This window comes from Dermacentor albipictus, chromosome 3 (assembly GCF_038994185.2).
Source record: "Dermacentor albipictus isolate Rhodes 1998 colony chromosome 3, USDA_Dalb.pri_finalv2, whole genome shotgun sequence".
Classification (NCBI taxonomy): domain Eukaryota; kingdom Metazoa; phylum Arthropoda; class Arachnida; order Ixodida; family Ixodidae; genus Dermacentor; species Dermacentor albipictus.
This window is the reverse complement of record NC_091823.1, coordinates 147,878,996-147,906,957: the sequence shown is the minus strand read 5'-3', so window position 1 is coordinate 147,906,957 and position 27,962 is coordinate 147,878,996. Positions and strand designations below refer to the sequence as shown.

Below are 27,962 nucleotides of genomic sequence, written 5' to 3'. Positions count from 1 at the left end.
TACAATTTCTTTTTCCGTCTTCCAGGAGGGGCACGACCACGAGTACGCGGCGTGATCACCGTCACAGTTTTTCTTACAAGCTTCAGTGGCGTGTTCAAGGGCACAGCATTTCGCACATGTTTGGCGGCCCCGGCAGCTCTGCGAACTGTGGCCGAAACGCTGGCATTTGAAACATCTCAAGGGATTCGGTACATATAGTCTGACACGGATCTTGATGTACCCGGCCTCTACAGACTCGGGCAGAATACTTGAACCGAATGTGAGTATTAGGTGCTTGGTCGCAATTTCTTTGCCATCCCGCCTCAGCTTAATTCTCTTGACATTGACAACATTCTACTCACTGAAGCCCTCCAGGAGCTCAGCCTCTGTCAGCTGGAGCAGATCATCATCCGAGACAACGCCGCGCGGGGTGTTCAGAGTATGGTGTGGAATTACTGTCACGGGAACATCCCCAAATGACACTAGACTGGGAAATTTTTCATATTGTTTCTGATCATGCAGTTCTAAAAGGAGATCACCACTTGCCATCCTTGTCGCCTTGTAACCTGGACCAAGGGCCTCAGTTGAAGACTGATACTAGAAATGGGGAGATTGCACGCACTTGTGGTTCTGACTTTTCCGAGTGAATCACATGAAATCGTGGGAAGTTGGGTCTTTCACGACCAAAGAACTTGAATACATCTTCGGTGCGCCCTCTTTTGTGAGGGCGATCAAGGAGGGGAGGGAAGGAACTATCCATAGAAATGTAATTTTCGGCGATAACGCCAACCACCCACCATGGAGCCCTACAAGGGGACGTTACAGGGTCTGTAAAAACAGGTCCTGCAAGCGCCAGCCGTACGTTATCACTATAACCAAATATGAGATAACCTGGGTTGGTTATTCACACAAGATTAACCCTTGCTGCCTGGAAAAATTGGAAGTAAACGGAAGCTAGGAGAAGACAGGAAAGGTAGAAAGTGAGAGAAAGACGAAGGCTGGAGGGAGAGAGAGACAGGAAAAGGCAACTACCGATTTCCCCCGGGTGGGTCAGTCCGGGGGTGCCGTGTACGTGAAGCAGAGGCCAAAGAGGTGTTTCCTCCATCGGGGGGCCTTAAAGGTCCAAACACCCGGCATCGGCTCAACCCCCAGGATCCCCCTTTCCCCGGACACGGCTAAGCCGCGCACGGCTACACGTGGGAGGGTCCGACCCTCATGTGCTCGGGTACGTCATGTCGCAACACACCAAACGCCTGCTTGACCGACCCTACGTGAGCGGGAAACCAGTGAATTGAATGATTTGTGAGAGCATATGGACTCGAGCCGCTAAGAAGAACAGCTTCCTTGGCGATGAAAGCCTTCTGAATAGCCCTAACTGCCGCTTTGGAATCACTATAGATTTCAGACCCACGACCGTCTAGCAGGGCGAGGGCGATGGCGACTTGCTCGGCGACTCCGGGGTCCGAAGTGCGCATCGAGGCGCTATTGGAAATCTTGCCGCTCGAGTCGATCACAACGACGGCTAAGGTCTTCCCGTCACTGTACTACGCGGCATCGACGAAGCTTGCTCTTATGTCGTGTTGCTTGATCTGAGGATGCCTGCTGCTGTGGCCTTGCGTCTGCGCTCGTTGTGGACGGATGGACCTTTCGGGGCACAAGGGCCACTACGAACGTGTATCGAATGCACCTAGGGATCGGGGTACTGACCATCGGGGATTCCACAGAGTGGTAACCCAGCTCTTCGAGGATGCGTTTACCTGCCGCTGTGGTGGTCAGGCGACTGAGTTGCGCGCGTTCTTGGGCTTCGGCAATCTCCTTGGCGGTGTTATGTACCCCCAGCATCAAGAGATTCTCGATATGGGTCCTGATAGGTAGCCCAAGAGCCAACTTGACTACTTTGCGGATGAGAACCTTGAGCTTGTCACGCTACGCTCTGAGCCAGTTGTGCATAGAAATCGTGTACGTGAGGTGGCAGAGTACGAAGCCATTGATCAGCCTAAGAAGATTGTTTTCCTTCATGTCTCGATGCCAGTTTGCTATTCTGCGAACGAGGTGGAAAGCGTTGTCCGTCTTTGTGATAATCTTGCGGAGAGCAGTTCCCTTGCTCTCCGCTTCCCACATGCCCAGGACCCGAATAACGTCGACCCTGGGCTTGGGAATGAGCGCCGTGCAGGCCATCTTCCATTCTGCAGGTACAATGCCGCTCTTCCAGGACTCGTTTATCTTGTCGGTCAGAAAGACAATCGACGTGTTGTCGAGGTTTCTCAACATTCTGTTGGTCACTCCGTCTGGACCCGGCGCAGACTTGCATTTGAGCGCGAAGATGGCCTGCCTGACCTCGGCAATGGACATGACTGTAGGACGGATTCGATTGATTGGGAACAGAAAAACGCTTGCGCGCTGCTGGGAAGGAGATATTTAGTTTGATCTTGAGTTGAATTATTTCTTTTTCTTTCTTCCATGACGGGCACGATAGCGAATAAGCAGGGTAGTCTCCGTCACAGTTAGCACAGTGGCTTGTGAAAGTACAGATGTCTGAGGCGTGCTATATAAATGAAAACTTTGCCCAAGTAGCATGCCCTCGGCAGCTCTGAGACCCAGGCCCAAAACGCTGACACGTGAAGCATCGGTGCCGATTGGGAATGTACGGTCGTACGCGAAGTTTACAATATCGGGTGTCTATTGAATCATGGAGTTCACTTGTTCCAAATGTAAGGATTACGTGCTTGATTAGAATTCCCTTGTCGTGGCGCCTTAATTCGTTGCACCTTTACTATATTCTGCTCTTGCCATATATCCAACCGCTCGCTTTCCCTGAGTCCAATAAAGTCATCATCGGAAATGACACTGCGTACAGTGTCCATTGACCTGTGCGGACCCACACATACAGAAGTGGTACCAAACGAAGCAATATTTCTCTGTTCTACTGAAGTTTATCACACCCTTCCAGAAGGTCGCCGCTTCCCATCTTAGGTTCTTTGTAACCAGAGCCGATTGCTTCAGTCAGACATATTGCGACAGTATGTGGTGATAATGCACGCACTGTCTTGGTTTCATGTTGACTATGTAATGAAGGGCACATAGCAAACGTTTAGTTTGGTTTCATGAAAATTTTAGGGGTTTTGTCAGTGAGCGATCAGGAAGTGGGGGACAACTAGAAGCCATATACACCAATAATGCCCGCTTCCCACCTCCGAACCCAACCTGGGGATGTCACAGGATTAGAATATTCGATGCTGCCCACGCTAGCCTTCCAGTCCCGCTATAACCATACACACATATATACATACATACACACATATATACATACATACATACATACACACATATATACATACATACATACATACACACATATATACATACATACATACATACACACATATATACATACATACATACATACATACATACATACACACATATATACATACATACATACATACACACATATATACATACATACATACATACACACATACATACACACATACATACATACATACATACACACATACATACACACATACACACATACACACACACACACATACATACACACACACACACACACACACACACATACACACACACACACACACACACACACACACACACACACACACACACACACACACACACACACACACACACACACACACACACACACACACACACACACACACACACACACACACACACACACACACACACACACACACACACATACATACATACATATATATATATATATATATATATACACACACACACATACTAATTCAGCACACTGCGCAGCCTTGTGGCACATGCTGTGCCATTTGAGTATGGCCACCGTAAAGTGTTGCATGTGGACAGTCAATTTACCGGGATCATGGTTTTGCATGTATATCTCTGCTCTTTCAATCCCCTTTCTCCCTTCTGTGCAGGGTACCCTACCGGGCTCGGCCTGGTTAACCTCCCTGCCTTTCGCTTATGACTCACCCTCTCTCTCTCTCTCTTGTAGTACTCAGGCGAAAAAACACACACAAGCCTTTCAGAGTGTATGTATATATATATATATATATATATATATATATATATATATATATATATATATATATATATATATATATATATATATTACGATATTATCGGTAGATACCCGAGAGACGAGCCGCCGTGAGAACGACGACGAAGTGAGTCTGTGCCCTTGGCGCGAGGGAATGTCGGCCTGGCGCTCTGGCTCCAGTTTAGTGTAAATAGTCTGTAAATAGCCTCTTTTGTCTGTGTCTTTCTACACGTAACATTGTGGTGGAGGTCAGCGATCCCCGTACTCGCCACGGAACTCCGGAGTGGTCGGCACGTCGAGCTTGTCACCATGCCTCCCGGTGACGAGCCCGCCTCTGCAACGGCTTCGGCTGGTCCGACTGCTCCCGTCGTCACGGTTGCCCAATATCGCGACCCTGGTGTGTTCTCTGGCCTGGAGGGACAGGACGTTGACGGCTGGATCAAGCTATATCAACATGCCAGCGCTAATACCAGGTGGGACCCAACCATTATGCTCGCCAATGTCATCTTTTATCTTGGCGGCACCCCACGCGTGTGGTACCAGACGCATGATGACGAGATCAGCAGTTGGGGCTCTTTCAAAGAAAAGCAACGGGAACTGTTCGGCGACCCCATTGGCCGCAAGTTGGCCGCGAGAAAGGCTCTTGCGTCTCGCGTTCAGACATCTACAGAGCCGTACGTTTCCTACATCTTTGACGTCTTGGCTTTATGCCGCAAAGCTGACGATGCTATGTCTGAATCAGATAAAGTGTCACATGTCCTAAAGGGCATCGCCGACAACGTTTCAAATTTGCTTGTTTTCGGCAATGTCTCGACAATCGACGCCATCATTAAAGAATGCCGTCGCCTTGAACAAGCCAAGAGCCATCGTATCACACACCACATCACGCGGCCACCCAACACCGCTGCTACGTCGACATGTGAGGGTCGATCGCATCAGGCCACCACCTGTGGCGACGTCACCCGTATTGTTCGCCGCGAGCTCGAGGCCGCCTGTTCGCCAGCTTTCTCCACGACGCCTCCCGATCCGCCAGCAACCACGATTGCCATGATTCAGTCCGTCAAGAATTTGAGAACATGGGTCTGAACTCCATGTGTTCAACATCTCAACCCAGCGTTCCCCAGTTTTCTACCGGTCCCCCTCGTCCCCGAGAGTCCTTTTCCGCCACGTCTCGCCGCAACCCGTCCGATTGGCGTACCCCTGATGACAGACCAATCTGCTTTCACTGCTGTCGCATCGGCCACGTCGCTCGTCACTGCCTCAACCGATGGCCTCCGCCTCCTCGGACATACGCCGCCACTTACTCCCGCACCTTTGGACCTTCTGTTCCCTATGCCACCCACCGTGAACCCACTGCCACTGATGCTCCTGCTCCGAACCTTCGCTACAGCCACTCGCCCTCACTAGGCACTGCAACTTCTGGAGGTGAAGCTGCGTTGTCGAGACTGCCCTCAAATCCTCTGCTCACGTTACCCACGAACCGAAACCTTCTTGACGTTGACGGCTAGCCTGTCACGGCACTCATCGATACAGGAGCACATCTTTCTATTTTGAGTGCTGCCTTCCGACGACGACTGAACAAGCTCCTCACCCCAGCGTTGGCACGCGTCGTCCACGTTACGGATGGCGGTACTGTGCCTATCATCGGCATGTGTACGGCACGTGTTAGCATCGCCGGCCACCACACTCCTGTCCTCTTCACCGTGATTGCTCATTGCCCCCACGACCTCATTCTCGGCCTCGATTTTCTCTCCACGCATTCTGCTCTTATTGACTGCTCTGCCAGTACCCTTCGCCTTGAGTTACCGATTCTCGCAGAACCTTCTGACGCATCCCAGTGCCGCCTACGCCCCACTGGCTTTATTTGTCTGCCGCAAAAATCAATAGTCTATATTGAACTCTTGTCTTCCCCACCAGTCCCTGATTGCGAGTACCTCGTCACTCCTCTGCGCGACATTCCACTACAGTATGACGTTACCGTGCTTCACAGTATATTTACTATTATTGCAAACCGCACTTTGGATTGGCGAAGCAAATTCTACCACAAGGTCTTTGCCTTGCCAACGTTGATTGTCTCGGCGACCATTACGTGGCAAATTTATCAACCGATCCTCCTTGCGAGCTTAGCAGGCCTCTCGTGCCAGCCTCGGCCGCCGATCCCAAGATACAGAAAATTGTTGCGACGGACCTGTCGTCTGCGCAGGCTGAAGACCTTTATCGAGTATTATCCGCCTACAGCGATATTTTCGACTTCGACGATCGCCCTTTAGGCCAGACGCACGCGGTCAAACATCGGATTCTTACTGGCGATGCTACTCCTATTCACCGACGACCATACCGAGTTTCTGCGTCGGAACGCCAAGTTATTCAAAGCGAAGTGAACAAAATGCTAGACAAAAACATCATTGAACCTTCCTCGAGTCCCTGGGCGTCACCTGTAGTGTTGGTTAAAAAGAAGGATGGCACGTGGCGCTTCTGTGTAGACTGCCGTCATCTGAACAACATTACTAACAAGGACGTCTACCCACTCCCACGTATAGACGACGCCCTTGACTGCCTCCAGGGTTCCAGCTATTTCTCTTCTATTGATCTTCGTTCTGGATACTGGCAGATTGCTGTTGACGATATGGACAGAAAAAAACCGCGTTCATCACACCTGATGGCCTATACCAATGTAATGTAATGCCGTTTGGATTATGCAACGCCCCTGCCACCTTCGAACGTATGATGGACTCCTTGCTCCGAGGTTTCAAATGGTCCACATGTCTCTGCTACCTCGACGACGTCATCGTCTTCTCACCCACGTTCGACACTCACCTTGAGCGTCTCAGAGCTATACTTGATGTATTTCGAAAGGCGAAACTGCAACTTAACTCGCCCAAATGTCGTTTCGGCCGCCGCCAAATTACTGTTCTGGGTCACCTCGTTGACGCTTCCGGAGTACAGCCTGATCCCGACAAAACTCGCGCTGTCCGAGACTTTCCGGTTCCGAAGACAGCCACCGACGTTCGATGTTTTGTAGGGCTATGCTCGTACTTTCGTCGTTTTATTCAAGATTTTGCGGCAATTGCTAGACCCCTCACTAATCCTTTGAAGAAAGGCATACAATTCTCGTGGGGTACTGCAGAAACCGCTGCCTTCTCTCGTCTCGTTACTCTTCTCTCCTCACCACCCATTCCCGTCCACTTCGACCCTGATGCCCCTACAGAATTACGTAGAGATGCCAGCGGTCATGGCGTAGGTGCCGTCTTAGCCCAGCGTCAGCGTGGCCAAGATCGCGTTATTGCTTATGCGAGCCGCCTCCTCACACCACCGCAGCGCAACTATTCCATTACGGAACGAGAATGTCTTGCTGTCGTCTGGGCGGTAGCGAACTTCCGTCCTTACCTTTACGGTCGCCCTTTTTCCTTAGTCACTGACCATCATGCTCTCTGCTGGCTCTCATCGCTAAGAGATCCTACAGGCCGGCTTGGTCGATGGGCTTTGGGGCTACAAGAATTTTCATATTCCGTGGTGTACAAGTCTGGCCGCCTGCACCAAGACGCTGACAGCTTGTCGCATTACCCTGTTGACGACCTTGACTCCTCCAATATTACCAGTGCTGCTTGCGTATTCTCTGTGTCGCAGTATAGCTGCTTCATTTCGCCGACGAGCAACGTCGTGACGCCTACATCCGAGCACTCATCGACCATTTTGAACACTCTCCGGCCGACGCCACACTACGCCTCTTCGTCCTCCGCGACGGTACTCTGTACCGTCGTAACCTTCATCCGGACGGCTCTGAGTTCCTACTTGTCATACCTAAACACCTCCGCTCAACCGTTTTAGAAGAGCTCCACGACGCACCAACGGCAGGACACCTCGGCGTATCTCGAACCTATGACCGTGTACGTCTCCGTTTTTTCTGGCCGGGCCTGGCCCGTTCCGTACGGCGTTACGTCGCCGCTTGTGAACTTCGCCAACGGCGCAAGAAGCCTTCCCAGCTCCCCGCTGGTTACCTGCAGCCGCTCGACATACCTGCCGAGCCCTTCCATCATGTCGGCTTAGACCTTCTCGGCCTATTTCAGGAGCCTACATAAGGAAACAAGTGGGTTGCAGTCGCGGCGGTCTACGCGACCCGCTATACCGTAACCCGCGCTCTTCCGATCAGTTGCGCAACTGATGTTGCGGACTTCCTCCTGCATGATATCATTTTGATTCATGATGCTCCGCTTCAATTGCTGACAGACCGTGGCCGTACGTTCTTAGCCAAAGTCATTGACGACATCATGCGTGCCTGCTCAATACTGCGTAAGTTTACCACCTCCTACCACCCTCAAAGGAACGGCCTCACTGAGCGTTTGAGCCGCACCCCTACAGACATGCTATCCAAATACGTTTCAGACGACCACAGTGACTGGGACTCTACCTTACATCACCTTTGCGTATAACTCTTCCCGTCTCGACACTGCTGGCTTTTCTCCTTTTTACCTCTTGTATGGCCGTGAACCAACGCTACCATTGGACACTGTGCTTCCGTCCACCACAGCATCGATTAGCGCTTATGCCCGTGATGCTATCGCCCATGCTGACCATACTCGCCAACATGCGCGCGCACGTCTACAAGTCTCTCAAGACAAACATAAGCAGCGCTACGACCTCCGCCACCATGATGTCAATTTTGTCCCCGGCACCCTCGTGTTGCTTTGGTCACCATCGCGTAAAGTTGGCCTTTGTGAAAAACTGCTTTCCTGTTACACGGGCCCATATCGCGTGCTTCGCCAAGTGACACATGTCACCTACGAAATCGTTCTCGCCACGCCCACTACGTCCTCTGCTGTGACCACCAGTGACATTGTTCCCGTCGCCCGACTCAAGCCCTACATCTCTCCACGTGCCTTGGATATTTAACAGCAACGTGACGGCGCTTTTGCCGCCGGGGGGTAGTATTACGATAGTATCGGTAGATACCCGAGAGACGAGCCGCCGTGAGAACGACGACGAAGTGGGTCTGTGGCCTTGGCGCGAGTGAATGTCGGCCTGGCGCTCTGGCTCCAGTCTAGTGTAAATAGTCTGTAAATAGCCTCTTTTGTCTGTCTTTCTACACGTAACGATATATATATATATATATATATATATATATATATATATATATATATATATATATATTCCCACCTCGGAACCCAACCTGGGAATGTCACAGGATTAGAATATTCGTTCCTGCCCACGCTAGCCGTCCATTCTCGCTATAACCATATATATATATATATATATATATATATATATATATATATATATATATATATATATATATATATATATATATATATAGAAACGAGCACAAGGCAAAAGCGGGAGCCAACGTTTTGACAAGTGTGATTTTTCATGGCCTGGATATAATACACAAGGTTAACCCTTGCCTCGCAGAAAATAGGAAGGTAAAAGAAGTGACTAGAAAGCAGGAATGATGGAAGCAAAAATACTCAAGAGGCGAACAGGAAAAGGCGACTTGCTATTTCCTCCAGGTAAGTCAGTCTGGAGGTGCCGTCTATGTGAAGCAGAGTCAGAAGAGGTGTGTTGCCTCCTCCAGGGGGGCCTTGAAGATCCGAACACCCGGCATGAGCTCAACATCTAAAGATCCCCCTTTCCCTAGACACGGCTAAGCCGTATACCGCCTACATACGGGAGGGTGCAACACTCCTGTGTCGGTACGTGGAGTAGCAACACACCTAACGCCTGCTGGCGCAGACGCCCCTGCGGTGCTGAGGTAACGCAGGCATTAGGCTCTCCCCATACGTGTTCTACTCCCGAAGATAGAACAATACCGGGCCGATCCACGACGCAAGTGAAGCAGTCGTTAAACCCTCCCAATACGTGAGCTGATCACACAGATTGTGCAGTGCCGGGCCGCCTCGCGGCGGAGGGGATGCAGGCGTTAAACACGTGGGCCTATCCCGAAGATAGTGAAATACCGGGCCAACCTGCCGCGGAAGTGCAGTTCACCATTAAGGGGCCCACATACATCGCTTCGCTGGTTATCTTTCACAGAATGGAAGGACACTGGGTTTTTTCCTTCGAAGAAACGCTTTGCCACGATATGCACACGAAAATTCCAGAGAATGATAGGTGAATAGATATCCGCGATCGTTGGTTCGCTACCCCTGTGACGGAGACATATGGTGGATATAGTGTTCATGAGAGTAGCTTGTGCGTATTGCAATGTAACCAGCACGTGCTGTGACCATCTACCAAACGTGATGGTCCTCTGAGAGCTTAATGCGTGAGTGCCTGAAGCGGTGCAGGGGCAAGCTACAAACCTTTATACACACTGATATGAGGCAAATGAAGTGTGAGCGTTAGGATCGGGTGCTGTAGCAGATGACATAAGGGAGAGATGCGGGTGGGAGTTAAATGCGACTAGACTCAACCAGTGTACACCCTTTCGGTCGTATCTTGCCACACATCAATAATCGTTATCCGTGTTGCTTGTGTTTCCTTTCTTTAAAACGCTGCGCTCACTACCTTCCTGTCGAGAATGCTCTGTCGTGCTGATAACACGCATGCTGTTCGTGAGTTGGACGTACCTGTATTGCAGCGTTAAAGCAAGTAAATGCGGACAAGAGAGATGATTATTGTGTGGAAAGATACGTTCCAAAGGGTGTAATTTTGCTTAAGAGTACTGCAGTCGCATTTAACTCCCGCCCGCATCCCTCCCGTCTGTCTTCTCCACTAGCAAAATTAAAGTACCAAACTAGTGTCTGCGACGAAGTACCTAGGAATGTCACCACCTGCGCAAAAAGTGGCGAACCTGCGCGACGTGGCCTCAATCAGATCAGACGGCTATCCTATATGTTTTTCTTCATGAGTAGGCCGCTCAACAAGTGGGAGCATAGCAGGCGACCGACCCTGTCAGAGCGAATGTCAGAGTGCCACAATTTTCTGATTCCACGTGACGTTGTGGGTTACGAGACATACGTCCCCTAGGAAACGAAACCTCAACTCATTCGTAGCAGATGCTATTTTAATTAATGCAAAAGCACGTTCGGAGACGTAGTAGTACTTTTTTCTAGGGCTGCGCGAGTTCGAGGACCTTACCTAAGAAATAGTAAAAGCGAAAAGCGTGACGCAGACGCCCTTCGTATGTTCAATATCAAAACAAAAAATGTCCCACACACTACATTCAATGATTACCGATGCCGTATATCCCGCATGGCTCCCGCGTTTGAAAACAGTCTCGATAAGTCGGTCGGAAGGCATAATAATTGTCCATCTTTAAGCATTCATTTCATTCCTGTGGGACTCTTCTTTGAACACTAGTTTGCTTGCACGAGACGGCCCTACACATATCCCAATCATAATCAAGATTTTTGCGGATATCTTCTGAAGTACAAATGTCGAGCGCCAAACATCAGCAACAATATTCTAAGACGTCTCACGTGCGACTGCAGAAGAGACGCGGCTTTTTTAGGCAAAGCTTGTACTGCCTCACCCTCTTCACCGTCGGCGTTGCCGTACAAGAAAACTCAAGCCGCGAGAAAATAAGAATTGCTTGTCCGGCTGCGGATTCGAGCCACCGACCTCTGGGTTGCGAGACCACAATGCTAACCAATTCAGCCACTGTCTTTTTTCCTTCATTGCCGACTTTGGGATTACACACAAACAATACACAAAAGACATGCCAGCAAGGATATTGCCGGCATGACATATTAAAATTTTTTCAATGCTGCCAATTTATGTAGCATGTGAATCCATGTTGGCTCTCCAGGGAGTGCCCGCTGAACATCACTTAGCCATACTACACTTTCAATGAAGTGATGGTGCGCAGGTGGCACTTTGACATCAGCATTGTTGAACTGCGTTAGAGCGTTCCGCAAACTGTGGAGGCCCAGGAGCATTATAGCGTCATAGGGAAAACCTTCTGCTTCTACCCTTAAGAATCTTAATCCATGTGGATCTAAAGGCAGCTCTTTCTTTAACGTCCTGTGTATCAGATCCTAGAACAATATGGGATACAAGCTATTCAGAAATGCATGCTCTATCATTTCAGGTTTCTTGTATAAGAAGCAGTTAATTGACCATGGGACAAAAATGCCGTTGTTACGCGTTCACGTTTTAACGGATAATGGATTAGTGTGTAGTTTAAAGAAAAAAAGTTGTAACTGAAGGGTGTACTGCCATTCTTTTAGCCCTTTTGATGAAATCTCCTGGGCCTCCACGGTTTCACATACGGTAAATCGGTACAGGGAGCATAGTGTCCTCTAGGTCCTTATAAAGTTTTTTCCTAGTAGTATGGGCGAGATACTGCATTGAAAACTGCACATCCAACATTCTGTACGCAAGCACAACTTGTCGTAGATAACCTTTCACGGTACGATGCTTTGCTTCACACATGTATACAAATACTCGAAGGGGACGATATAAAAACACTTGCAGGATTGTGCCAAGAAACAAATTCTGATCGCGAAGGTACATAAAGCGCTACACGACTTGTCGCATAAATAAATGTGCCAGACCAAGGCCCGCCTTTTTTACGGGCAAGAAGTTTGTTTCACTGGTTCTTTCCTCAAGTTGACACCCATATTAAAACTGAAGACATGGTTTTCTTTTTGTCGATCGGCGAAGCACACAGCACATTCATGGCATACCATATCTTGAAGGTCAGATATAGGTTACAGACTGTGGCACGCGGGAACATTGACAGCTGTCTCCCTTGCCACGATTTAGCCTTTTCCTGTACTCTCGCCGCTTTTTCATTCTAGTATGGCTCCGCGTGGCGATAAGAGTCGAGAGGCATGCCTAGACACGTTGTTGCAGGGGTTGACCACCAAAGCCGAGAGAAGCAGTCTGGCGTTTTAATTCTATTCACCATGCCAGAGTCTATAACTGTTCTCCCAAGTTATTTGTGTCTGGTCTATTTGCAAAAGGTTTCGACTACCGCCACAGTCTCATAAATACTATCTCTATTTGAATAAAATATGGTGATGTCATCGGCATACACCTAAACTTTCACATGTGCCGACCTGAAGCCAGCTACCCGTTAATAATTCTATATGATCTCGCAAAAAGGCTCAGGGTAGGGCGCGTACATCAGGTGAGATAGCGGAAATTCCTGCCTAACAGAACACTACAATTGCAAACTGTCAGTCAGGTCCCCGTTTACAATGACCCGTGTTGAGGAGATAGCATACACCATCCTGACAGCGTCTGTTATTATGCTTCCTACGTTGGAATTATATAATGTGGCGAAGAAAGCATTGTGGGAAACATGGTCGAAGGCTTTAGAGAGATCTTGTTGCGTCATAGCTACTCGGTCATCAAATACATGATAACATTCTAGCACACTTCGAGCTACGTGCAAGTTTGTGGCGATGCTTCGACCCTTTATGCCACATGTCTGATGCAGGCAAACCAGCCTCATTATCACACCTGGCAGTCGTTTGGCCAACATCTTGATAAATATTATAGAGTCTACGCTGGTAAGGTTTTTCGGGTGGTAAGACCCCACTGACGGGCGTTTTTCAAGTGCCTCAGTTTTTGGGATGAGAACGATGTGCGAAGTTGTGAAGGACAGTGGTTTATGTTTTTGCCGATACGATTCGGCGATAACTGAGCAGAATCTGGGCTATTATTGTTTTGAATGTTTTAAAAGACGCTACTCATAGGCCGTCAGGGCCAGGTGCCTTGCCGACAGGTAGTGTATCTATTGCGTCCTCCATTTCTTTCACGGAAACCGGCTGTTACAGATGTGTTCTTCTTCATTCAGCTTTGGCAATAACAACAGAAAGTCGGCTTTAAAGCCCCCTATAACGGTGTGCTGTTTACCGAGCAATTCTTTGAAATGATCCGTGATGACCCTTTGATAACAGTGCCGTCCGTCGAACCGTCATTCCCGCTTCTTATTTGCCGTATTTCCTTATAAACGTATCGTTCTTTACTGCGATAACGCACGTTTCGTAGGCATTTCCCGGACCCACAGCTTCTCGGCCCGTGCCCGTATAACCGCCGCTCTGTACTGTTGTACATCAATTTTTCGAACTGAATATTTATGCTTGTTTATTTATTGGTGTAACTGCCTGGTAGGGAGCATTCTATATCCATAAGAAACTCAAGTTGCTCTCGAAGCAGCGTTTCGTTTCGTTTATCTTCATACCCAATGTGTTTCTTCTTTCGTTGGCTTTCATATTTATTTCTTGCTTAAAATCCTCCCCCTCTACACTAACGCTTAAAGATTGCACTGAGAGTAGCTTCTATAGCTTCTCATCTACATCCTTAATGAAACCCTCATCCTCCAGCGATTTCGTATCAAGTTTCCAAGGTTCCCACTTCAAGTACTTTTCTTTTTTTTAATGTGGTAATAACTGCACAGTGGTCACTGAAACAAACTGGCTTAACCTCGCACGATGTGCATAGTGGCACAAGTTCAAGCAACACGTACAGCCTGTCTAGTCGTTCGTGGCTACCGCCTTGAAGACGTGCGAGTTGCAGACGCCTTCGATTTATTGCAACACTTCCGATATCCTCTAATTTGACGTTGTGAACTGCTCTATTCAAGACCTCCGCAATTTTATCTCACACTCGCAAACATGTTACACCGTCTGCCGCACGACAAACACAATTGAAGTTTCCCTGCTACACTAGTATTTTTCCACACCCGAAATACACCTGAAAACGCTCAAAAACTGTTTTCTCTCCACCTCTACATTTGGAGCATACGCTCAGCCAGTGTCGGTCTGCATCGTACGTACATGACATTCTTCCTTCTCAGCCACTGTCGGTTGATCATACGGGCCCTATAAAGCGGGGTTTTATATGCCTGAAGAAGTAGAGACATCGCAAGATGTGAGCCAATCACAAGCGTCCCCTCCCTCCGGAGGAGGACCAGGGAAAGGGTGTGATCGCGTGTTGGCTCGGCTCGCGTCCGCCATTTCCCGCAAGTTCAGGCCCAGCAATCAGATGGGAAGGCCCCGTTTTATCTGTTTGGCCGAAGAGCAGGCTGCGTAGAGGGATCATCAGCGGGCCATGCGTAGTGCCTTCGGGTGAAGAACAGGCGGCGTTTGATGAACGCTGCCGGGAAGTCGCGCGAGAAAGGGCCCGTCGTCCACGTGCCGACCTCGTCGTGAGGTAGCGCTAAGCCGAGGCGTTCCGACAACGAAGAGCCGCGGATCCCAAGCTTCGTTTGCACTCTCTTCACAGCAGTCAAGTGGCGGTCAATATTTTTTCTGAACATTTGATACAAGGGCCTAAGGTGCGCACAATTTTGACACAATGTCATAGAAGTTTTAGACACACTTAAATAATGTGCCCTACGTCTTTACGCCCCTATACACCCCGCATTACTACTTTTTCTTCCACGAGTATCGTACATCGCCTTCGTGGTCTAGAAATCACTATGTCGACGTCCCAGAATTTACATTCCCCAGAACTGATGTCTGCATGTTCGCACACACCTTGCGAACAGTGTAATTCATAATCGTAAACATTGCACAAGATTAATGTCGCGACCTAGCGCTAAATAAGCGTAAATAATGCATCAGTTTACAGAACCCATACAAGTTGAAAATAAACAGAAATGTGCGCATTTCATTAATTATATGATATTTAATGAACCATATTGCTAAACTTCGTTGGAGATATATTATAGTAAGTGCGTTAGATCTGCATATTTTGATGGATGGCAAACACGGGCGTAATCAGCCTTCCGTGCGGTTGTTTTGTTGGCGGTGCTTGTGGAGAATAGAGGCAAGTAGAGTTACTCAGAAGATACGACAATTGAGCGTTAGAGTACTAGTTGCACACATACAGTGCAATGTGTGCATCTTGTCCGTATGTAATGCTCTGAGAAAACAGAAGATTACAGGACTCAAAGAAGTCCCACTTTAATTATGGATACGTCAACAAAAAACCGATACATATAACCTGTAGGTGCTTTTTTCTGCCTTTGGTATCACACATTATCTACCTTTTAAATTTGATATGGGAAATTTGGTTGCTGCAAATCACTTCGTTTAGCGCATTCCTGACACGGAAGGAAGGAAGGAAGGAAGGAAGGAAACACTTTAATGCTCTATTTACAGATTTCAGCGGCTAACGGAGGTCTTCATGTTTTACTGATGTCTCCGTCGTCTTGAGTGGTCGGCGCCCCTATTACAAAGCACCGCTCAGCCTGGCCACTTTGAGAGCGTGTTGCACCAATCCTTTTTGGACTGTGAGCACGCCGCTGGTGAGCAGGCCTTCCCACTGTTCCGCACTGTTTTTTTTTCTTTGTGTAAAGGGAAGTTGTTTCGGCACTCCTATGTGATGTGATATAGTGTTGGGATGGCCCCACACCATAGGCATGTGTCCCTGTATTGACCGGGGAACATTCTATGTAGGATGTGTAGATTGGAGAATGTTCCTGTCTGCAGCCTTCGCCAGCCGACTGCTTCGTGTTGTATTAAAGATGGGTGGGTTGGTGGATATATTAAAATTTTGCCTCGGTGATGGTTTAGTATTTCCGCGTACGTTAGTTCCACCGCCATAGTGGTATACGGGTACATTGACTGTCCCACTCGGTATATGAGCTCGCGAGCTAGACTGTAGGCCCTATGGTTACCCTCTATTCCGGTGTGACCCGGCACACAGAAAATCGTATGCAGTATCTTTTCCTTCGGAAGCCCTGCCTCGAGGAGGATTCGCAGCGCCACTCTGTTGATTCTACCTGCCGTGTAATTTCTGCATGCTTCTTTGGAGCCTGTGAGTATTATCAAGGATCTGTTTCTACGGTAACCCTCTGCCGCTGCTAGAGCCACAGCTGCTTCTTCACCCGCTGTTACCGTGCAGCTCCTTAGGGTTGCGCTGCTTATCAGCTCTCCCATGTGATCCACGGTCACTGCCGCAACTCTATGTTCTTTGGCGTTGTGGTCCCACGGGTATAGGGCTGCATCCGTGTGTACCACATTAGTTTTAGTGGCCAGGTGTTTTTTTACGTATTCTACCCGCGCCTGTCTTTTGGCCGCATGCAGATTCGGGCCCATATTCCTCGGTAGGGGGCTAGTTTTCAGTGTCTGGCGAAAAGAGTCTGGTATGTTAGCCATCCTATCCTTCATTGCTTTTATGTTTTTATAGCCTAATCATTTAAGGAGCCCCCTGCCGGAGGTTGACTTGGAGCCTGTACAGCTGCGCACCCAGTTGTGCCCCCTTAAGCCCTTCAAATGTGTTGTGGATGCCTAGCTTGAGTAGCTTGTCGTTCGACGTGTGTCTGGTCGTCTCGTATGCTTTCCGGATGAGAGTCTCGACTTGTTCTCTTTCTTGTTGCGTCATGTTGTGGTACGGGAATGAGTACGTGACCCTGCTGACCACCAGGCTCCTGACCAGCTTGAGCGTGTCCCCCTCCTTCATGCCGCTCCGTCTTTGCGACACTCTTGTGATCATCCTGCTGACTTGCTCCGTCGAGTGCTTGAGCAGGCCTAGCATATGTCCGCACCGTTTGCTGCTCTGGATCAACATGCCGAGTATGCGTATTATGCCCTTCTCTGGTATGACTTGACCTTCCAGGTACACTTCTATCTTGTCTTGGTTGGGTTCCTTTCAATCCTCAGAATTTCTGATTTATCGGTTCAGCACGTGAGGCCTCTCGCCTTGAATTGTTCGACGAATGTTGCCGCCTGCTGAAGCGTTTTTTTCTTTTTGGCCCAATGATCATGATTTACCCAGACCGTAATGTCATCCGCATACATGGCATGCTGGATGCCCTCGACCTCGTTTCTGGGCTAGCCCGATCATCACGATGTTAAAGAGAATTGGCGAGATGACTGAGCCCTGCGGGGTACCCTTGTTAGGCGTGTCAAAGCTATCACTCCGCGGGGTTCCGAGTCCTACTGTCGCCGTGCGCTTCGACAAGAATGCCCGCACGTAATCGCGGACTCACTTGCCGCCGTTGGTCTTGTTTAGCCCTTCCATGATGGCTCCGTGGCTGACATTGTCAAAAGCCCCTTTGAGGTCTAGGGCCATGATGATGTTTTCGCCTGCTTTGGGGATCTTCAGGATCTCTTCCTTTATTTGTAGCTAGACATCCAGTGGTGACAGGTTCACCCGGAAGCCAAACATGCTGTGGGGGTACAGTTCGTTGTCTTCTACACTCTTAGGCAAAGTTACACCCTTTGGCTTGCCCCTTCTGCCACACAACAATAATCGTTATCTGCCTTGATGCGTTTCCGTTCTTTAACGCTGCGAGCCCGGAAATTTCCAGTAACGAACGGCACGCGCTTTATCAGAAGGGGCACTCCAAAGGGTGTAAACTGTTCTATGCTGATAACGCGCGTGCCGTTCGTTACTGGAAAGTTCCGGGCTCGCACCGTTAAAGAAAGGAAACGCATCAAGGCAGATAACGATTATTGTTGTGTGGCAGAAGGGGCAAGCCAAAGGGTGTAACCTTGCCTAAGAGTGTAGGTGTCGCTGTATTCTTCTGGTGACCACTCTTTCGTAAAGCTTGCCGAGACACGAGGTTAGCGAGATGGGCCGCAAGTTTTCAATCTGTAGCTTCTTGCCGGGTTTGGGTATCATGACCACTTCCGCGTGCTTCCATTCTTTTGGTACCGTGCCCGCTTCCCACTGCGTATTGAGGTAGTCCGTGAGTTGGGCCACCGCTTCATCGCCGAGGTTGCGGATCAAGGAGTTCTCAATTATATCGGCTCCTGCTGCCGTGTTTTTGGTGACTGCTCTGATGGCGGCGCACACCTCTCCTCTTGTAGTTGGCTTGTCGAGTTCCGGGTTCTCCGTTCCCTGGTACTCCCCTTAGTATTCTTGCGGCTTGTCCCGGCCATAACGTTTGATACGGTCTTCCTCTAATAATTCGTCTTCTAGTCCCTCATCTTGGTGGTCGAGCATTTGAAGTGCCTAGTTGCTCGCAGATTTGGTTTTGGTTAGGTCCATGAGTGCCTTGAGTATTCGCCACGTTTTGGCTGTGCTGAGCGTGCCGTTTAGTGAGCAGCTAAACTGCTGCCAGCCTTGTCTTGCCAATTGTGCTGCGCATTCCTCTGCCTTCTGGGTGACTTCAACAATCTTCTTTAGCTTCTTATTTAGCCTCTGTTTATTCCATCTCTTGGTGAGCCCGTGTCTCGCCTCCTATAGCTTGAGTAGCCGCGGGTCCACTTCCGGTGTTTGTTCCGTTCTGTCTATTTCTTGCGTGTATTGTTTTTGTAGTTGCTGTAGCTGCTGGCACAATTCTTCTATTGAAGTAATTTCCGCCTTCATGTGTTTACTGTTCTTCCAAAAGGCGCCCCAATCAGTTATGTGGGCTGTGCCAATCTTCCTCTTGATGTTCTCGGCTTCTATAGTTATCTTCAGTACGTAATGATCGCTGCCTAGGTTCTCCAGCAAGTTTTCGTATTCGACCTGTTTTGCTCCTCTAACGTACGTTAGGTCGGGGCAGGTATCTATATATATCAGATGCTCGTCTACATTTCGGTCTTGAGGATATTATATGAAAACCTTGTTTTTTTTTATGTGCGTGTACATGAAACGGCCTTCGTGTTTTCTAGCACTTTTTTGTTATTTCACCGTCGGTGAACTTTCGTGTTTAGTACTCTTGTATATGTCATGCACCTTTCAATTTTGCTCATTTTTTTAGCGTGTATCACACCCCGTTATTAGAAAAATCTTTGTTTTCGGAAACGAAGCCAATAAAGCGACACCAAAGAGCTGCTGTGTTGGAAGTGAAATTTTTTTAGGTCCTGGCACATGCTGGTTTAAGTATGGGCAAGACGGCTTGCGGGCTAACGCATAGCTCACGGCGCACCACGCGCCAGCTCGCAAGCAATGCGAATGCGCGGCGTAGCGCGCGCATTGCTTGCAAGTTGGCGCGTGGTGCGCCGTAGCGCGTGCGCGCGCGATAGAAAACTAGAACGCGCCGCGTTGAGGTAAAAAAAAAAAAGTTAGAGGCGAGTGGCATGGGTGAAAGGGAACGAGAATAAAAACAAAAAGAAACGAAAAACGTTTGGGAAAGGAAGCGCAGCGCGGCTGCTGTTCCTGTTGCCATGACAACGTGAACAATCGTTTGCACCACCATTTTGTTTCTGCGTCGCCCTGCTGTTAGGGCCGTAACTGAAGGGGACCTCAGCGCTAGCGTCGAAAGAGCATCTGCTTGAAAACAGCCAATGGCAGCCATGCAGAGATTCACCCCTGTGATACGGCCGCGCGCCGCCGCGCCCCATGTGTAGTTGCAGCCGGAATAGACTGCCGCTTGCTCTCCCTTCCTTCGCCCCGGTGCCTCGCTAGGTGCCTCGCGCCCGGCGGAAGCCTGCGCGCTTCTTTCCGCGTTTTCTCTCTCGCCCGCGGGTGAGATTGAGCAGCGATCGTCGGCTATCCTTGCGTGCTTTCACTCGCACATAAGCGTAGGGCGCGCGGCGGCGGTTATCGGCCTTGGACTTCATACGGAACCTCACGGTGATGCCGACTGCGACGGCTGAAATGCGCTTAGAGCTGCTCAGTCCGGCTGGTGACACTACAACAAAGTGGTGCAACAGCGCGCTGCAACGTTTACTGTTCTTAGGCATCCCGACTTTACAGGACGCCCGTGATGACTATCGCGGCGGTGGTAGCGAACCGAACGCTTTCTGCGACTGCGTGTTCTACAGCACCTCGGCAAGTTTCTCTGTTACAGAGAAAGCTTTCAATTCGGGGATTAATTTTTAGATGTTCTGAACCTAGATCAGTGGCCTTGGTCGAAGCGCAATGGCTAACATATCAGAATACGTGTGGTGTGCATATATTAGCAGGGACGAAGTTTGGGCGTGTTGGTAGTCCAATCATAAAGGCGAATAGAGAGCGCAAGAATGACACAAGGACCACACAGGAACACGGAACGAGAGCTAACTTTGAAAAAAGGATTGATTGCTGAAGTAGGTGAGATAGCTAGAGCAGGTGACGGTTGTGTTTAAGAAGGAGCTTGAATTTTTCAGCTAGTAGTCACATGACTGCTTTTCCTTTCTTCTTTCCCTTCAGTATGTCTGTTGCAGTGGCTTTCCTATGAGTATATATATGCTTACCAGCTGCAATAAACGAATTGTTGAAAATTAGCACTCGTCCTGTGTTCCCGCTTCGTCCTTGTGTTGTTCTTGCGCTATCTATTCCAGTTTACGAGTGCATATATTACGTGAAGGATTCTATTGCGTCTAAGGCTCTTTTGTAAACGATGCCAGAGTAGTATCAGCTTTGAGTCATGCCAAATGCAAAGTTTTATTGATCAGTATTATCTGAGGCAAGTCAAAGCAATATTAACTACCGATATGTTTCACATTTGGCACGTTGTCTAGACGGATAGAAGTCAGACATAAGTGACAAGTTCATTTGATTGCAGAATGTGGGCTGGTATCGACGACATATCCCGAAAGAAAAAAAGACCCGAGTAGATCTGGATGCTCGGTTCACGACTGAGCTCCGTAAAATGCGGCTGTCTTTTCCTCTATATTTGACGGTTTGCTGTCCCCATAGTTGGCGAGCACGGACTTAAGCTGTGCGCGCGAATAATATAACAAGAACATCACGTCGGTATTATCAAGGCATCCCAGAAAGTAAGTTAAGACAAAAGCATCGCTAAAAAGTACGCTGCGATTCTTTTTTGAGGGGTTTGTACAGCCGATAGCAAGTGTCTACGGACCAGGCCAGACTATGCCAAACTAGGGTGACTGGATTGTTTCCTCCTCGCCGCTGCCCTGTGAAGGTGAGGACATACATTGAAGAGGCCCTTGCCGCCTCTACCTGATTGGCTCGACCGTCCTCGCCATTACCACACTCTCCGTACCGCGATTATGTGAGAGCTTGTATATCTGACTGTGTTTACATAACGCTTAGTTATCGATTTATTGTCAGAGTAATATATTAGTATGTAGTAACAACTGGCATTACTGCCGAATGTAAGCGTTTTCCAACACTTCATCTCTCTCCTGTTAGATCCTGCGATGAGCTCTTATGGGTTTAATAACTTCTGATAAGTGATAACACCCCAGCAGCACGTGGGTGGTATCAACAATATCAGCTCCATTGATACTGCTTTCAAGAGATAAACGCGTCGCCACAGTTGTCTAAGAATTAGTCGCATAAGAAGGAGCGAACTATAACAACAAAATACATGTGCAGCCTGGCTTCCCTAGACGACTGCGGGCGCACCAGAATTTTCGCGGAAAGGCCGCTCGACGCGTACGCTCACGTGGTCCCCAAACTTTTACGGTAGACTGCACATACACTAAGTCGAAAAACTAAGGCACGTAAAAACTGTCCTATACATACCGCAATGACTCGTACAGTCTGAACTGTGTTACTGGCTGCTGGCCCCGATGCCGGCATTGCGTCACACGGAGCAGCCGTAACGGTAACAGACAATTCGCTACGGCGTTCATTACTGGCGTGATGCATGTAGCAGACGTGGAAAATTAATTTAGGGCGTTTTGTGCAGCTGCCATAGGCAATGTTCTAAGCTAACAAAAAAAAGCCCAAATATTCGCTTGCTGGTTGTCCATAGGTTCTCTCGGGGCAAGTTGCTGTGCCGTACTTAACCAAAACGTGCAGTTCATTCTACTTATTGCTTACATAGTGATTTGTACCAAATATAAATGAATGGGTCTCGGTAAGGATGTAAACAATAACTTCGGCTACCCTTCGGCTAAAACCGTCACTCCCTTTTTCTTGACAGAGAAAGAAAACGGCTGTGGCTGCGCCTGTCACGCTTCAAACCAAGGAACATAACAGAACAGACACTAAAGCACACTTGCAACAAAGTAAGCGCCCGCAGAATAAATATACCGAATATTCTGTCTGCTTCTCAGAAATACGAGACATTCGGCTTACCTCCTGAGGATCATAAGAGCGGGAATTCCTTGACATGTCGTGCCGAGAATCCGCGCCAGAGCCTGCGTAGCCAGCCGATGCGGCCGGACGACGAAGCACCACGCTACAATCGCAGCGATATTCAAGATAAAAATAACCGTAAGCCCCTCCCTCCCCCCCCCCCCCCCCCCCCCTCAGCCTAAGGGAATGCCGCTAGTCTTGGATTGCACTGGCTTTCAAAGTTCCAGTGGCTGCTAACGAAAACATTTGCGTGACATTTCTGTTCGCGCCTTTCTTGTGAAAACCACAAGCATAATTGGTATTGCTGCTGTAAGCTTGTTACCGTGTACGTACTTCGATTAATACTTTTCCATGCTAAAATAACCACACGCTTGAGGAGCTTGATGTAGTTCCTGCTAAAACAGTACGAATCGGTGGGATCACCTGAGGCTCTGTTCTTGACACGAGTTGCAAAACTTTTTTTTTTGCGTTTTCATCGACATGACGAAACCTCACGTAAGCTATAGGCTTTTTCTAGTAACATATTTTTCTGGTCTTTGGCGGTGTTCTTATATTGCGGTGTTAGCGCCTAAAAACAAAGCCAGCGGTAACGTGCAGAAGCCCGTTTAACGCACCTGCCATTTCCCGTATATGTAGTGGCGGTCCGAGATAGCCGCCACGTCAGCTTGTTGATTTTGTGAAGGAATGTCACGTTAGGAGCGTCACAGGAATGGCCGTTTCGTAAATGGTAATATGACGCTGTGTGACGTTGCACTCGGCCGCCATTGCAGAGATTTTCGGGCATAATTTATGGTGGGATGAGGTGCACCATACAGTGAAAGCTCGTTAATTCGAACTTCAATAATGCGAATTTATGGATAATTCGAACTGTACGATTTGGTCCGGCCAAGCTCCACAGAAGTCTATGTATAAAAAAGTCCGTTAATTCGAACGCGAGAAGGTTCCCTCACGGATAATTCGAACTACGCACGCCTGCCACACGGCCTACTGCCTTCACACAAGGCTGTATTGCCTCCGAAACGGAGAGAACGGCGAGAGAAGGCAAAATCGGAAAAAAATCTAACCGACGCGGGGTCAGCCAGAAGGCAGCGGCGGCTGCCGCCTCTCCGTTCTACGTAACCTCCGAGACTTCTTGCCCGTTGAGAATCTCGGAGGTTTTGAAAATCTTGTACAGCTGCTAATGTTGTGCGGAGATGGCACGGCAAGCGCCAAAACACAGTGAATCAAGTACGTCGCGGCTGCGTTTGCAATCAAGAACCAACGAATCAGGGCCTTCGCCACCTTCACATGTTCACCGTCTTTGTCTCGGCAGTCTTCATCGGTTGTGCACCTCTGTTTTCAGCTTAGGAGGTATAGGCCGTCGCGATTCATTGTGACGGTGTTAAGCCTCGGCTAACGTTCGTTTCGGTGTACATCGGTGGTGTGGCACAGTCGGACCCAGAGCTTCGACTTGAAGATGGCGTGTGCCCGCGGCACACGCAATCACTTTCTTACATGCCCTACTACTTCCAAATCCCAGTGTACTGTTGCTCTCCTTCACTTTCGTTAGTTCGAACTTTCGTTAATTCGAACTGAAGCGGCTTCCCCTTGCGGTTCGAATTAACGAGCTTTTACTGTATATGCTAATGAGCTACTTTATGCAATGGTGGCTGAGAGGCATGTGTATCCCCGCATTTTACCTGTCCTTTGGGACCATGAAAATCTTTTGCTCCTAATGCGCGTTAACCGTCGTTACATCGCTCTCGGTGTGGGCAATTTTGTTTTGAACAATCATTTTAAAACGAAGCTTTCTTTGCCTCTTCACTCGTGTTTTCCACTGCTGCTGCTGCTATCCATGTCCTGCGCGAGTGTACAGGGTCGTACCACTACTACTAAGAACACGACGCAGTGTGGCCGCGAATTGAAGCTAAGCGGCGCAGGCTCGCAGGGGCTTGGAGGCGGCGTTTCGTGTCGTCTGTTCATAGTGTTCCTGTATATGCTCCCGCAGGGCGCATATACAGGAACACTATCTGCTCGGGTGCCGGAGCGCGCCGTGCTTTAGCAGACGACACACGACACGAAGCTCCACCTCCAAGCCCCCTATGCGCTTGCGCCGCTTAACTTCGACGCGCAGCCGCCCCATGTGCGCTGGCGCTCTGCGGAGCGCGGCCACACGGCGCCGTGTTCTTACTAAGAGTGGACGAACCTGTACATGGTAGGGGCGCGGGAGAAGCATCTGTAAACCCTTTTCAGCGAGCACGTCGTGGGCGTTGCCACAATGCCCTCTCTGAAACTGCCTGGCCATCGACAACGGACGCCCTGTGGACGGTTGTAACTACGTGCTACCACCCGCCGTGGTTGCTTAGTGACTACGGTGTTAGGCTGTTCAGCACGAAGTCGCGTCATTGAATACCGGCCAGGGTGGCCGCATTTCGAGGGGGCTAAAACGCGAAAACACGCGTGTGCTTAGATTTAGGTTTTTGGAGTCCGTACTTATAGCGTACATCACATTCAGATCGTGGTTTGGCACGTAAAACCCCATAAGTTTTCACTACGCGTTACACTCAGCGCTCGCTACTTTCCTATCGAAAATGCCGTGTCACGCTTATAGCGCGCGCGCCGTTCGTGACTTCGAAGTATCGGGCTCGCAGCGTTAAAGAAAGGTAATTCGGGCAAGACAGTTGACGATTATTCTTTGGGACAAGATAATAGCCAAAGTGTGTAATATTTTTTTAAGAATGGACCGTCACAGCGTAGAATGAAAGCCATTTTTTCTCGTTCTTTTCTTGAAAACACACTTTAGCGGACATGAGCAACATCTACTCAACTACTAAACCCTCCAAAAAATTTTGTTTGTTTTCCAATGGGTCCTTCCGGAATTTTATTCACACCTACCGAATCTTAAAGAACGTGCTTCATTCGAAATGTCTATATTTGTTAATCCATCCGTGCCACGTTTTTTTAGAAAACCCGTTTTCCCGATTCCTTATTGACTGATTAGTTCCGAACTGGGGTGGTATGCAGTATGCCCTGAAAGATCCAGCTTTCCCAGGCATTGGCGTCTAGTTCACGTGGGTACCACGTGCCACGTGATGGTTAACTTTTCTAACTGCGAGCGACGTTTTATATTACGTCACGGAAGAATAAGCGACAAGATCGTAAGAAGTAAAGCACTGTTTTTTTTCGTAAGTACGCCTGCAAAATACGAGTGAGTGCCTACTACGACAACACTGTAAATGGTTAGCCGATTCGTCCGCCCGGCCGTCTGTTGCCTGTCAGCCGAAAACTCCTCCGGCGCAACCCCATGCGCATGCGCAAAGAACAGAGAGAGAGAGAGAGAGAAAGGAGGTGCGCGATTGGCTGCGCCAGTAGTGAGGTCGTTGTTCTCCGTCTCAGCTGAGCGCGCACTGAGCAGTTTCTCTTCGGTTCCAAAATGGGTAGACCATGCGTCATGTGCACTCCTAGAGAGCAGACAGCTCTCGATCAGCAACACTGCGAGCAGAACCGGGAACGAGCTTGTCTACGCCGTGCCGATGCTGCAGCCTGCACACAAGAAGAGACTTCTTCAGCCGAGCGCAAGCAGCAACTACGTGTCGAGGATCCGGCAGTCAGCATGCGGAGTGCTCGGGCGGAAATATATATATATATATATATATATATATATATATATATATATATATATATATATATATATATATATATATATATAAATGCGACGCGAACAGGTGGTTGCGGACGTAGACACACAAGGTCGCCCGAAGACTGCCTGTAATCTTTATCGCCCTCTTCTTTCAGACGCAGTCTTGTCTGTACTACGTTTTTTATTAACGCGATAGCGTTAAGGAGCTCGTGTCGCAGAAAAGCCGGTGTCGTCGGCGTCCGCGGCGTTGACCATGAGCGATAAATCACGGCAGGCACTTCATAAATAAAAAGCAACTTCCAACATGTGCTGGGTGGGAATCGAACCAGGATCTCTGGAGTGTGAGACGGAGACGCTACCACTCAGCCACGAGTTCGATGCTTCCAAGCGGTGCAAACGCGCCTCTATTGAATGCGGTGTTGCCTTCTAAACGAGCCGTGGAAAGTTATACTGCGGTGTATATCGGTAATTATGAACATGTAACTTACAGAAGTCGCAATTACACGAGTAGCGAAGTGCGTTTCCGCTGCATTTCTTCTGCGCTTTCCGCACACGCAAAGCCATCTTGCGGCAAACACAGAAGACCCACTCCTCTCCATGTACGGCGCTGCCCCGATAGATGGCGCGCCACGCGCGCATTGGAGCTGCGAGGACCGGTGCGAGGTGGTTCGCGGCCCCGACTCCCTCTCCCCTGACAACGCTTCGCCTTGCTCTCTCTGCAGAATCAAGCGTCCTTCCTTTCTTTAGATCGCTATCTGTCTATCTCTCTGCCCGTGCCGATCACGACGTTTGGCTGGCGTGCATCATTTCCCCCTCCGAGATACCGAGTTCTTCGGTTCGTTCCGCTTGCTCAGGTGCACGTTTCGTTGCTGCGCCGAACGCCGCGTTGCTCGACCATATGGCTCGGCGCTCACCGCGTCCGATGCGGGGCGCGTGGTAAGTGATGTTTGCCCTGTAGTCCACTGTCTTACACCCCTTGGCGGATCGACGGGAACGCTGTCGCGTTCCACTCTTGAAGGCGAAGCTTAAGCGTCCTCCAATTTTTTTCCCGATCTCCCGCAAGAGATTGGGCGCAACAAACAACATTGTGCAGTGCATGAAGGAGAGATTGATAAATGAAAATATGAAATCAACAGCTAGTCTCATGTCCCAAGATAGTTGTGAAATTAGAAGTTCATTGAAAGCGCATGCAGTCCGGAGACGTCGAGCATAGCTGAGGTTGACGAGCGTGGCCATTGCGCTCCGGACGGCATGCACCGCAGCTCGTGACCACAGATGGTGGTACGCATTTACATCTTGACGCAAATGAGTTAAGTTGAAGCACCTTGAGTAGCAGGAGCGGTTGTTGCTCTTGAAGCTAATGCGGACTGAAGAGAATACGTAGCTAGTTTTCTTTGGGATAGTGCGCTCGTGTGCTATGTGCTGTTGGAGAATGAATCGTCTCGTTGCTGATGGTCGGAGATGCGCCGTTCCCGAAATGGTTGCTCATTGGTCGAGCTTTCTGAGCCCATA

The 27,962-nt window shown here is 49.1% G+C and overlaps 2 protein-coding genes across 8 annotated transcripts in view; one reads left to right on the top strand and one right to left on the bottom strand.

Annotated features, from left to right (window-relative positions):
* The window catches only part of LOC135896658 (uncharacterized), a 97,495-nt gene extending 74,532 nt beyond the window's left edge, over positions 1–22,963 (bottom strand). For 3 of the 4 annotated variants that reach the window (XM_065425139.1, XM_065425138.1, XM_065425140.1), the window contains exon 1: positions 22,832–22,963. In XM_065425139.1, the coding sequence (XP_065281211.1) occupies positions 22,832–22,867 (36 nt within the window). In that variant the 5' untranslated portion in view covers positions 22,868–22,963. The remainder of the gene's footprint in view (positions 1–22,831) is intronic. The other variant, XM_065425141.1, reaches the window with a different exon arrangement.
* LOC135896659 (uncharacterized) overlaps positions 22,909–27,962 on the top strand; it is a 37,458-nt gene continuing 32,404 nt past the window's right edge. For 3 of the 4 annotated variants that reach the window (XM_065425144.1, XM_065425142.1, XM_070536157.1), the window contains exon 1: positions 23,001–23,326. The gene's annotated coding sequence lies outside the window, so the exon portion shown is untranslated. Of the gene's footprint in view, positions 22,970–23,000; positions 23,327–27,962 lie in introns of those variants that run through there. The other variant, XM_065425143.2, reaches the window with a different exon arrangement.